The 13,947-nt window shown below is 32.9% G+C and overlaps 2 protein-coding genes across 3 annotated transcripts in view; both read right to left on the bottom strand.

Annotated features, from left to right (window-relative positions):
* Window positions 1-3,265, bottom strand: part of LOC119838415 (acetylcholinesterase-like) — a 38,143-nt gene extending 34,878 nt beyond the window's left edge. For both annotated transcript variants that reach the window (XM_038364356.1, XM_038364355.1), the window contains exon 1: window positions 3,105-3,265. The gene's annotated coding sequence lies outside the window, so the exon portion shown is untranslated. The remainder of the gene's footprint in view (window positions 1-3,104) is intronic.
* Window positions 3,266-6,105: 2,840 nt separating this feature from the next.
* Window positions 6,106-13,947, bottom strand: part of LOC119838293 — a 43,943-nt gene continuing 36,101 nt past the window's right edge. Inside the window, exon 15 of the mRNA XM_038364160.1 lies at window positions 6,106-12,985. Within this exon, the coding sequence (XP_038220088.1) occupies window positions 11,822-12,985 (1,164 nt within the window). The 3' untranslated portion in view covers window positions 6,106-11,821. The remainder of the gene's footprint in view (window positions 12,986-13,947) is intronic.

Genomic DNA, 13,947 nt, shown 5'->3' with positions numbered 1-13,947 from the left:
CGTTTTTAGATTTTACTACGAGATCAAACGCGTTATATTTCTGTATGCCTTCTCTTTATACAGTGATAATAACAATGATTCATTAGCAAAAGCGTTTGACACGTATTTAACGTGATAGTCGACTAAAGCCAAGTTGTAAATAAATATTCAGTCCACGGTTGAGGGGTTGTGACTGTCCTCAGAGGGGAATAAGGAATGATTTATGAGTTTTTACGAACCCTAGGGCTTTATCGAGTGTGTATAATACATGTGATGAAAAGCCAAAACGATTTAGGTGTTATAATGTAACAACATAACAATTATGTCAACATGCCGCGAGCGAGAATTATACCCTCATTTTTATTATCAGTTATTTTTTTACCCCCGACATAAAAACGACGGGTTGTAATACATTAGCGTGTTTGTGCGAGTGTCTGTCTGTGGGATTAGAGCTTCCAAACGGATGAACTGGTTTTCATTAATATAGCAATATGTCTACAATTATTTATTTATCCTATTATGTACTTTCCGGTACAACAAAATGAAAATAAGGCAAAAATGAAATCCCGTAAATGGCGCTCAAGCGAAACGCCTCACCTTTTGTTATGTCATAATAGTATAAGTGTTGCCTTAGTAATTAGTAACGCACTACAAAATGTCACAATGCTTTAATTTAAATGTATAAATAAGTTGTTTACTTTGGTTTCGTAATCTTATATGGTTCCTAAAAACACGCAAAATGACGAAAGTAAGACAAATGTAGAGAGTAGACAAACTATTATTTAGATTACTATAACTATTTAGAATAACTAAATGATCGGCTAGTTTTCTAAACATGTAGAAGTCTCCATAACAATTTATATTAACCCGTAAGTGCCATTAACAGTAAATGCATTCCATTCGTTCCGAGGTCCCACTGCATCTAAGCGAATTACTACTCCTACGATATATCAAGAAATAAGAAGGATTCTCGTCAGTTTTATGACAATGTCCGACATGCAATTTATTATTTATTCACAGGAAGACTTGCAGGTGTAATATGATCGAAGTCTGGTTGTAAACAAATATTCATGCTTGACATAATGATATAATTGCTATTCAATTTTAGTCATACTAATATGGTATTACTAGGCGTAGTTTTGTTTTATAATATTTGGACTACTTTGTCTGTTTATTGTAGTTTATCTTTTGATGCACATAACAATTAAAAAGTAATTCCTATTGGAATGTTTACCAGGGTCATCTGACTGTTTTAATGTATTGTGGGACACCAGCTACTGCCTGCCAATGACTGCGTTGTACAGCTTATATGTTTCATATACTTAATAAAGAAACATATATTTAATTATGTACATATAAGGTTTACATGACTGACGGGTAAGTCCCCATGAAAAGAGGTTACCAAATGGTATATTTTCAGTATTCAATGATACAAGCATATATACACATATATCGCCATCAATATATCACGTAACACTGACAGCTCAAATACGAAACTATTAAGCATTCATGACGCTATACGACTACCGTAAATGGAATTTGACATGGATGGAAAGGTAGGATAGGGAAAGAGACTGACATAATGTTACAAAATTGAAAATGGTAATGGTAAAAAAATGGTAAAAAATATTAGCGTTACATGTACAGGGCGTTAAGGAAATATCGTTTAACATCAAAAAATTATTCGAGCGACGCTTTGAATTGGAGTGTCATTAGTTGCATAATGACTAGGGTTGTACTGACTTCGATAAAATGGCATTATTTTTTTTTTTCAAAATCGTGAATACATTTATTAGAAATGAAGTAGAATTACACTACAAGTATTGTATATAAGTTAGTTATTCAAATATTTTTCTCTTATTAGTGCCCTCTATACCAGTTTCAATTGAAAAATTGTACTTTTAATATTGGGACAATTGGTCAAGAGCTCTAAATTTTTGCTGTTATTTTGGTATAATTAAGGACAATTTATAAATTTTTGTTATTTGAAACAATAGATAAATATTTAATATCTACAAGTAAATGCAATGGCCTATTTCCTTCTTCTAGCCCTTCCCAGTCCATTCCTTTTTCCCATTCGTCAATCATTTCCGTATCCCTTATTCCTTAAAAGCGGGCAGCGCATTCTCAGAGGTCTGAGCTTCTACGAATGTTCATGGGCGGTGGTGATCATTTACCATCAGGCGAACCACCAGTTCAGTTGCCCGCTGTGACATAAAAAAAAAAGTAAATGCAATAATTTTATCCGCACACAATGAAATATCGAGCAGAATATGAAAGGAGTATAGTACTCTGAATATTAACGGATTTCAGTTGAAACGTTTATACCGATAAACACTCAAGAGTTACTTTATTTGTCAATTTTGTATACCTAAGGGTAGCCTTAAAGTTATTATAAAATATGGCGGACCGATATCATATGCGTGAAATGTCAATTTGACAGTCTAGACACCTATGGTATATATCTCATTAGAATCTCAATGCAAAAATTACTTACGTCTCCTTGTATACTAAAGTCTAATTAGTAATTTTTATTTCGAGCAAAATACACATTTAAAACATTCGTATCGATGACAGATCACGTCCCTATTCTGATTTGCAGCTGTGAAACTGGTTGCCCTCTGCTCACTGCGAGATTTAATTGAATTATTTGAATGAATCCGACGCTTCCGCCGCCCCATAGCAGCTCTCGACTGTGCAGGATATATCAATTGCCGTTGGAAAACAAAATATGACTATTTCTAGTTGTTTATAACATTTTGTGTCGAGTGAATGACTTTTATCGGACGCAATCGAGGTAACTGATTGCTTTTGAGTTTGTTTTTATTATTTTTTTTACGTGTTCTATGATGTAAATTGTTTGAATATCACCATAAATTAATTCGATCCACATTTTAAACAATATAAGTATAATAATGCTATTTCAGAGCAAACCAAGCTTTATTTATATTTTTATAATACAATCTGCTTATAATAACTATTTTATATTTCATAGCGCAAAGCCATCAAAAGTTTATAATTTAAAAACATAATATACGGTTCATTAACATTTGTTTACTACACAAACAATTTCAAATAAACGTATATTTAACTATATAAAAATATATACAACAAAATATACTTACCGTGCGAAATATATAAAAACAGGTAGTAAACTGCAAGATGACCTTAAATGTGGGGTAAACTTCAATCGTAATTCACTTGCAACACTCGCGTTTGAAGAATATTATGTGAACTAGTACAACCCAGGACAACCGACACGATGTGATCGAGCTATGTCTCTGAGCATACTAAGGGAATTTAGCGGACGGCTTCCACTGGAATTGCCAGTTGATATCTTATTTTACCAACAAATCATTTAAAAATTGAATCCTTTTTTATGAATGCTTGGTTTATGGCTGTGTCTGATATCGAAAACATATTATTATAGAAAATCTAAGTCTATCCGAACCACGAGGATTTTGGAAATTTAACTCATATCAGAACCTAAAATAAATTTAAATATTTAAATTAAAACAAAATATTATGTAAATTAAAACAATCTTTACGCCAAACACTGGTATGAATACATAAGATTTTCAGTTATTTTCTTGGTTATCTATAAATATACCGAAACAAGACGGTCAACGTATCTTTGGATTCTAGAATGAGTTTAAATCTCCATGAGGATCAACGAGGTCTTCAACAAGCTAGATAAAAAATCATCTTAGAAAAAAGTTTTCATACAGGTTTCCCACATAAATCGGCAATTTTCTTTTCACTGGTATCACAATACGTAGATGATCACTCCTCCCTACAGGTAGCGTGCCCGGGCACCCATTGCAATGACCCCTTCCTCACACGGCCCTCGCTTAAAGGAAAAAATCATAGTTTAGCATACATTACTGAGTACAATACCTTACAGGATACGTGTACGATCAAAAACGGTAATGTATAGTATACATAAACGAAATAACAAAAAATATATTTTCTACATAGTATCCCTTCATATAAAAAATGTAGGTTTACTGATTTTATTATTATTTAAATATACTTATATGTTTCAATAATATTTGGGTTGTTATTATTTATCATTAGGTAGAGTAAAATAAGACTAAAAACTCTTTACTCTCATACTATAACGAATAAAAACATATAAATCGACATGTTTTACATAATATGAAAATCAATTTTCAGACCCTCGTTATTACTTTATTTGATCATTTTATTGTATGAGTATATGCCTTAATACCTAACCTTTAAAATCATATTTAGAGTTCACCATTATTCATCATAATCGGCTCATTTTTATTTAAGTTGCTGAGACAGAAGTCCTTTGAGGATTTAATCCATTATCTACACTGAAGAGTAGGTAATATTATACTGTCCTTCACGATTACAAAGTGGGCATCTCCTATATCTACTTCAATTCTTATCTCGTCGAACCTTATTTACTCTAGAATTTGCTGATGTTAACATAATTTTATTGCTAATGTTTATAGTCCGTAAAAGTCTTAAATTTTTACATATAGTACTTTTTCTATCGATGGGAGCAAGTAACAGTTTGTTAATTTAAAATTTTCAATATATTTTTCGCTTGCCTCTCCCCATACTATCGACTTATTAAGTTAAACAACAGCTGATAATATAAAACAACAATTATAGTATGTATGTTAGTACACGAAGGACTATGTCTTGCCTTTCATAAATAATTTATATATAGGGCTGGTTGCCCTATAAAATTAGTCCCAATATTCTAACAATTCCACATCACTCAGTCTCAGTATCTGGTAGAGCGAACAGGTTTCTTCTAGCACGCTCCATCTTAAACTACATCTTCGCTTATCAGTAGATGAGATCGTGATCGTGATCAAGCTTTTTTTCATTAAAAATTACAAATTACAGATCATTAAAAATTACGTGCTTAAGCACTTTCTAAATTTCTACTTTGCCATTGCGTATTTTTTCTGCTCGCGGCGCTATGCGGTATGAAATTGAAAATAGCGTCCAAAAAGGGTTCTTTGATTATATCTCGCTTTCCTATGTGATATTCGAGCACGCTTCGGCACGAATTGGGTCAACTCGCACCGGGGAAGAACCACAACCCCGCAGAAGACCGGCACTCCATAAATATAGTAATATTAGGTATATTAGTTCATCATCATCATCAGCCCATATATGTTCCCACTGCTGGGAGACAGGCCTCCTATGAGGGTTCAGACCATAATCCACCACGCTGGCCAAGTGCGGGTTGGCAGATGTCACATGTCGTCGAACTTTTGATTCTCGGACATGGCGGTTTCCTCACGATGTTTTCCTTCACCGTTTTAAGCAGTGGTGATGTTATCTACATGCGCAGATAAATTGAAAAATCAAATTATTTTGCTGTACGCTCGCCCGGTCTCGAACCCCGACTTATCGATTTTGAAGTTCCTCACCACTGAACCACCACTGCTGTTTTAAATTATATTTAAGGTATATTAGTTAGCTAGTCTTAAAAGGATTACTCAATACCTAGACTCAAATGCAAACTGAATTTATCAATATTTTTTGTTAAATAAATATCTGGATATTATTTCAATCTAATATATAAAATTCTCGTGTCACAGTTTTCGTTGCCATACTCCTCCGAATCGGCTTGACCGATTTTGATTTGAAATTTTTTGTGCTTATCCGGTATCTATGAGAATCGGCCAAAATCTATTTTTCATCCCCCTAAATGATAAGAGTAAGGCAGAACAGCGTTTGCCGGGTCAGCTAGTATCCTTTAAAATACTATATGACTATACCTACTATGGAAGTAAATATAATGTAAGCAATATTATATGGTTTAATATACAGTTGATGAATAACGTAACGCCGTAGGCAGCAGAGTTCAGTTTCGCCGCAGAGGCAGTTATATGAGCCCCCCATTAAATGTTTTCATTTTAAAATTTTCCGAAACAAAGTCTTCCCGGGCGAAACAAGGCAGACAGGTAGTGTAGGTAGTTTAAGAACTAGTGGCACTCGACAAAAACCTATTACCTAGGCTTGTAATTTTGATTTATTAATTAAACAATGCTCGTGATGCTTAGACAGAATATCCTTGGTGTATTTAAATGTAATCTTATGTGATAAATGAGAAGAGAGTAAATAAAAGAACTTCAATTAATGAAACAAATATATTTCATTATGAAATTAATGTACTCAACAAATCCATTTCAACACGTTTTCAAACCATTTTTCAATTACAATAATAAGAAAAATGTGCCTTTTTTAAAGTGCCAAATATTTATATAACACACTACAAAATATGGTTACCGCAAATGAGATCATGGTTATACAAAAACGCACAAAATGAGCAAATCAGCAGTCGCTCATATTATTGAGTAACCATATTTAATAGTTCATTTTACGCCTAATAACACTACAACACACACATTTATTTCACATTTAGAAATTTCGTAAAGTGTTTTTGTCTTTTTTTTTTTAATTTTAGAGATCCAAGACATTTACTATAATTTTGCACATCAATATTTAAATTAAGTTACACATTAGCAATATTAATTTAGGTGTGTATTAAACACATACAAAATTTGAAACTATGCCTACGTTATTTGGACAATGGACAAGAGATTTTATTAATGGACTGTTTCATTGTATAGATGGATTCACATACTTAACATAAAAATCTTTAAAATACCTATATAAAAAGTTAATAACTTCACGTTAAAACTATAAAACGGGCTTATTTGGTTAACAGTAATAATTATCTGAAATATACCAGTAAAAAAAATATATCATATAATGTAACAATGTGTTTATATAAGTTGGTTAAAATAGTGAAAGTTCACCCATTACCGACAGAACTCAATTTGATAAAATAAAAAAAAAACTGTAAACACAAATGCATTTTTTGGCGAGAAACTAAGAAAAAAATTAATAACGAAATCGTAGACAAAAATATATTAGGTAGTTAAAAATATAAGGATAAAAATTAAATTGAAAACTAACAAACATAAAACTATATGATTACAAATTATTCATCAGCATCGAGGTGGACTTTCGTATAAAAATGATTATTAAAACGAACCTTGTCAACAAACTCTTATAGTACCTTGGAGGACTGAAGAGATTATCACTAACTTCACATGAAAATATGCTTTCTTTTAAGAAAATTGTACAATGGTTTTAAATATTAATAATCATTATTTTTATTGGATAACGTGGCTACTTACATCCCTTTCCTATAAAGCCGTAAAACAAGTTAACAAATAATAAATACAATGAGCCATCGAAACGGATTTAAATCCAAATAAATATTTACTACCTAGCAAAGTCTCCATTGTTACATATACAAATTTATATCGACACCGATAATTACACAGAAAATTACAAAGCCAGACTGTGTATATGATTTTGTTGCTCAGACGAAAGTGTTCGGTCAATGTTTTCTTAAACTAAACCTTCTGAAGTAACGAAACGATTGACATACACCGCATTGCACTGAACATTGTACACGTTTCAAAATAAAAGTAGTCTTAAACACACAATATTTACCTAAACGAAATTATTGCTGACGTCATTATTATGTTAGGTGTGTCACAATTATCTATGGAAGCTTCGATAAATAAAATGTCTCTGAAGAACAATATCTATCACATATCTTTACACATTGTAGCACCACGCGGTTAATAGACCCATCTACGTAACTACACTTACCACTATTCACGTTGTATAATATGGACAAGTATAAAAATCAATACATCTGAAAAATAATTTAAGATCGGTATATAAAACTTTCTGTAGATATAAGTTACGTTTAAAATTAAAAAAACTCTCTTAGCGATTTATGTAAAAGACTATTGAGACTGTGTTTTGGCTTTTAAATAAATCAATCATTATGTAATTATATTAATTATTACCTGTGATCGTTCTGGCCTACACCTCTACCCGAAAATCAGTCTAGATTCAATCGTTGTTGTCTATCTTTGCGGAGACTTCAGTTTCTAATTAACGGTCTCAACTTATAGTAATATCACAATAATAACAATTGTCAAAACCTTTGCTTTCCTTTAAAACATTCTTACAATATAATGTGGTACTGGTAGGATAGTGTACACTTCGTATCTCATACACATTTTGTCGTTCAGAAATTAAAATGTATCAAACTTTCCACAATACAAGGATAATAGAATTGTCACTGAGAATTTAAAGAGAGTCGTTTTTAAATCAATATCTCGCATAAAACTTTTTTTCAAATATTTCTACCCAAAAATTACGAAACACGTGAAAACAGTAATTGCAAAAACTTTAGTCCACTAATGCATGAATTTTAAAAAAATCTACAAGAAGTAATTGAATGGGTTCAAAATTGAAAAATCTGTACCGGACGGAGACGTGATTAAAATCTGTGCGCTTATTGAAATTTTTCATGTCATCGTGTGATTTAATTGAACACTTAAAAAATTTACGAAATAAACTAATAAATAATTACTTCCAAACGTTATCACGCATGCGTGTACTCCATCAACTGTCATAATAAGACTATATTCTTACTGGCAACATTAAAAAAAATATACAATCAATGAGAATGACCCCTTTGCTAATCAGCGAATTTCTATACCAATAAAAAAAATACAAAGTGACAAATCAAACCGCACTTTTACAATTACAATGTCGAATAAATAGGATATTTACTAATTAAAACATAATGCCCAATAGATTACAGTAAACAGTGTAGCAATAAAAATGTGAAAAGTGGTCACGATACTTCCTCATCAGAGATGATGAAATCAAATTGAGATTTAATGACAATGTAATTTACATTATAATAATAATATTAAAAAAGAAATATATGCCCTGTATTTCACGAACCATTTTCATCGTAGCAAGGAAATTAATCGAATGGGAATTTCATTGCGTAAAAGCACGTCGATCACATTTCACGATTTCATTGTCACGATATTCACATCGCCGTGAAACACAAGGACTTATAAATCCATTATTATACATCTCTTATATCCTAATTTATCACATTTGACCTGGTAGCACTTATTTACAAAACTTGCCGTGCTCAATATTCTTTAGAATCCGATTATAAAATAAAACATCATAGTTACGTAAAGTAGATACATGAATAAATTTATATAAAGAAGACCACACCGATTAAATACTACGTAAAGGCCAAAAACCACTCAAAGGACAATATAATAAACCCCTTTATTAAACTACGTACATCTTCCTTCTAACTCCAATAAGCGACCGCTATGATGTTTAATATTGGTTCACCATAATACCTACCTACCAATAATGTGGTAATTCCATCTTAAACACAGCATATAGAAGACGTACATAGCATTTGGTAACTCTAAAAACGACTGGGCAATTATTCAAACCACATTGCATCTGTGGCACAATTTTAAGATGACTACAAGGTATATTTTACCTTAAACCTCCACTTCATCAAGCCAATCAATGATCCAATGATGTACAGCTTTGAGTAATTTTTGACCGACAATATTATAAGACACTAATTTACACCACAACATCAAGTAACTACCACTGATATAATTATAAAAACAGTCAACATCAATTTTGAATACTTACTTTAATAATTTTAATATGAAATGGAACAAATAGCTACAGAATATACACAATTTATTTCTTATATGTTTCTAATTTCGTCGTTCGATGACATCGTTTCAAGGGGTAATTTTACTACTAATGTACCGAAAAATACTCATAACGTTGACTGCCCGATGTAAATTTAATTATTCCCAAAGTCCACACAAATATTCCGTCGAGTATTTCCATCATAAAAATAATAATTCAGAGTATTGCTTTTCGTTTACACCATATTTTCGACTACCTAATTACTTAATATTATATCCCTCTGGCAAATTTGATATCGGTATTTCAGTTAACAATATTGTTCTCAATTCTTTATTAAAAACCAAAATGTTACAACATAACATCGAAACATTTCAGTACTAACTAAACTAACCTAACATATTTATTGAACAATCATTTAATTCAAGGCCTTTAATGAGGTTGACGTAAAGGTGCTTCCGAACTCTCCACAAATTATAATATTTTGAAAAATACTAGCCCGCATAATATTGTAAGTTCTATTATAAGTAACATAGTTCTCTCTCTATAATAATAAACATGTAATTGACAGTATTTATACTAAGTTGGCCTTGTAAGTCGAAGAACGGCAAACAATGCGTGATTAAGTGATGCTTTCATTGAGAAAAATATATGGTCGATTTGATTACGTTTAACCTGCGTGTTTAACAGCTCTTTAATATGAAATGCTATATCAAAGAAATATTAGCATCATTGTCCTGTTAAATAGCCTTGTAGTTGAACTTGACACCTGTTTGAATTATGTGTAAATTTCAGTCAACTTCAATACTAATGAAGAAAACTTTCCATCGAAATAATTAATTACAGGTTCGTCGGCTTTGTTACATACCAATGTACCAATATTTTGTGACGCGATTGTCTTAAGAGTCCTTATTCCAATTGGTGAAATTAATTTTTTGATTACGAAGTCCGTTATTGGTCTGTTAATATTCATGACATTATTTTAGATTAGACGCACCAGCCCAGTAAAAATAACGATTTATAATGTCCCTAAATTCTAATTATGAATTGACAGATTTTAAATGATTGTTTGAAATCCATTAGCCAAATAATAATTCCCAATGATATTATAAAAATATAAACCCACGGAAACAACTTGCAGTGTACATATGTATAAAGAATATCACAATATTGGCAGTAAGTATTTAACCTTAAAATATTATGTATAGGTAGATTTAATTTAACGTTTGCGGGCAAGTATTTTTTTACACGGAAAGAAATATATGACACCTTTTTGTTACATTAGGTACGTGGCAAGAGTAGTCGATTATATCATCGACTGTCTCATTTGTGTGTTATAAATACTTATTTAAGTGTAATTAGGCATAACGTTAACTTAAAAATAAAACCAAACCAAGATCGAAGCTAAAATATAGAAACCGGAAAGCCACGTAAAACCTAACTGTATATTGACTGTAAAAAGAATATAACCACATGTTTAAGCAATAAATAGGTAATTATTTTATCTACTTGATCGTTTACTTTTATGAGGTACATATTTTGGCACAGAGAGATTTCTATTCTATAATGAATTATAATTAATATGAAAACGTTATTATTAATTTACTTACATTAAACATTTTTCGATGTTCTTAAACTTGTTGACTGGTCTTAATCATATGAATCACAGCTTTTGCATTCTTCTACTTACCTATTCGTCACGACTACATTTTTACTACCTTCCCTCAATGGAATGAATTTTATATCCTAGTCATATAATTCAATATAATATGGCATAAACGTAGAATCCAAATATTGTTAAAAACATGACTTTTAGACCCCAAGACAAGATTTAATTCATCACAATTTAAAGATTGCTCTTTAGATACTCATTTACATAAAATGTTATTTCAATTTCGACTGTGAGACTCTTCTAAACAAAAAAATATACATTTTCAAAGAGAGAGAAAATGTCTTTTAAATAATAGCCATATTATTGCATTCCAATGGTGTAGTGTGACGTTAACAAAAAATATAAAATATTTAGTTTCTTAGCAATTATCATAAATATCATCCCTTTTATTATAATGTATAGAATAAATATCGAAAATTATCTATTAAACTATAAATACAACTCCGAACCAAAAACAGTGTAAAATCTAATTAGACCTGCTTAGATATATTCTTATGAAGGTTAAAAACATTTTAAAAAATATTCCGATTTCCTGTTATAATATGACTCGGTCGTTAACTATAGAGGTATGAAAAGATTAAAAAAGGACGGCGCGGTCAATCAACGTGCATTGTGAACGTGCGTAGTGAGATGCTTCGACAGGTAGTCGGCCCGCGCGAAGCACTTGCCGCACGCCTCGCAGTGGTAGGGCCGCTCGCCCGTGTGGATGCGCAGGTGCCGCGTCAAGTCGCTCTTACCCCCGAACGCCCGCCCGCAAAACAAGCACACGAACGGGCGTTCGCCGGTGTGCTTCCGAACGTGCAACTTCAGATTCTCCTTCGACCTGACGCACTTCCCGCAGAATGGGCACGCGAATCGCCTCTCTCTGTCTCTTTGCTTGTCGTCGTTTTGCAAGAAGCCGAGTATTCCGGAATGTGAACTGGAAGTATCATGTTTGGAACTGTCACCCCTCGACTCGCTTTCGGAGCTGTCAGCGATGGAGCTAACGCTGGCGAATGACACGGGGACCCGTTTTCTTTCCCCGGGCACGGCGTCTTCCTCCCGTCGAGTTTCACTCTCAGCACTGGAATTTCTACAGTCGGTCGAATCGTCCACTGTTACGATCGAATCGGTTGGTCCGTTGGAATCCACCGTGCTGTCTTGTTCTGCATCGCCAATAATTTCAATGGGTGGAGATCTAGTCGCTTCACCTCTGTTCCTCTTTTTGAGAGAGAGATCCATTTCACCACATTGGCCTATTAAGACTTCGTTTGTACTAGAGACCGGTTCCATCCCTTCGGGAGGATCAGTGTTCTTCGTGTGCAGTCTTTCCAGAGTATGGTTGAGACGATGTTTCTTGAAAGATTTCAAATAGCGGAATTGCATACCGCACACGTCGCATGTAAACAGCTTGTCGGCGGGAAGTCGCGCCCTATGGTTTTGTTCTCGATGCTTAACGTAGGCGGATCGATACCTGTAACTCTGTCCACATTGTTCACAAACGAACGGCTTATCTTCGCACGCCGATTGAGAAGCGTGCTGAAGCGCCGCATGACGTTCGAGTAGCCATGTAGATGGGAATGAAGCGAGGCACACTCCGCACCTGCGTCTCTCGGAGTGCAGCAAGTGTCGGTTTTGGTAGGTCATGCAATCGTCACTGAGATATCTGCGTATTCGGCACGCTTGTAGAGCCAGTAGCGGCGACCACAGCGGCAGCGCAGTCGGGCTCCGGGGTGGAATGGGACTAGGGATGCTCGACGACCCGCATGACATATCTAGACACATCTGAAATAAAATGATCGCATGTTAACAATACGACACATCACTAACGTTATCATGTAAGACCAATACAATTTACGTACCTATTTCTAAATGAAGGAATTATAAGATAAAAATAAAACCATTGTTATGTAATGATTGTAGAGCTTTTATTTGTCAAAATTGTATTTTTACAGCTATGATATGCTTATATTTGTTTCAAAAGTTACAATGATCAACAGTGATGGGTCTGTGTGTACTGTTGCCGAATTGACAGAACGTTACACATTACAATCCTTGACGGTTCCGATATTTTGTTAGATTTCAACAAAACCATACTATTCTCTGATACAACATATGAACTATTAATTAAAAATGTTAAGGCAAAACAGATTTATCTAGTCTAAAACATCAACAATGATCGTTAAATGAAACAGCTTAAAGGAAATACGCCATAGATTTATCTATGAAGCAACAATAATTTGACGCTATAAAAACTAAATGGACTTATCATTATTTGAACTTGTGCTGAATATTTTAAACATAATATACAACATTTACTGTATGGAGGATGGATTTTAAACGGAAAATTTCTTGGCCCTAATAGCATACGTAAAAATGTAACAATGTCTTATTTGTAATAAATAATATAACAAAGGCAATAATATTGAACGAAACAAAGTTTACATTGCATGCGTTGTTACTTTATGAACCGAAAGTAACAAGTATTTCTTTTTACTGTACCTTTAACACAAATAAATACGAGAAAATTGTCTTCTATAGCGATAGTACAAAAATCTTACTACCATTTAGTAGTAAGTTTTTCCGATTACTGATATAAAATTAATAACCTTTATAGTGCAAATATAAAATTTAGGTATTTTTATTAAATTTCAATGAAATTGCTGCAAACATTTAACAAAGAGAATACCTCATTAACCAAACTTTAAAAATTTGGGCTCCGAAACAGAGTATCTTGCATTTAGTAT

The sequence above is a fragment of the Zerene cesonia genome, unplaced genomic scaffold, assembly GCF_012273895.1.
Source record: "Zerene cesonia ecotype Mississippi unplaced genomic scaffold, Zerene_cesonia_1.1 Zces_u002, whole genome shotgun sequence".
Taxonomy (NCBI): Eukaryota; Metazoa; Arthropoda; class Insecta; order Lepidoptera; family Pieridae; genus Zerene; species Zerene cesonia.
This window is presented reverse-complemented; position numbering and strand designations above follow the sequence as displayed.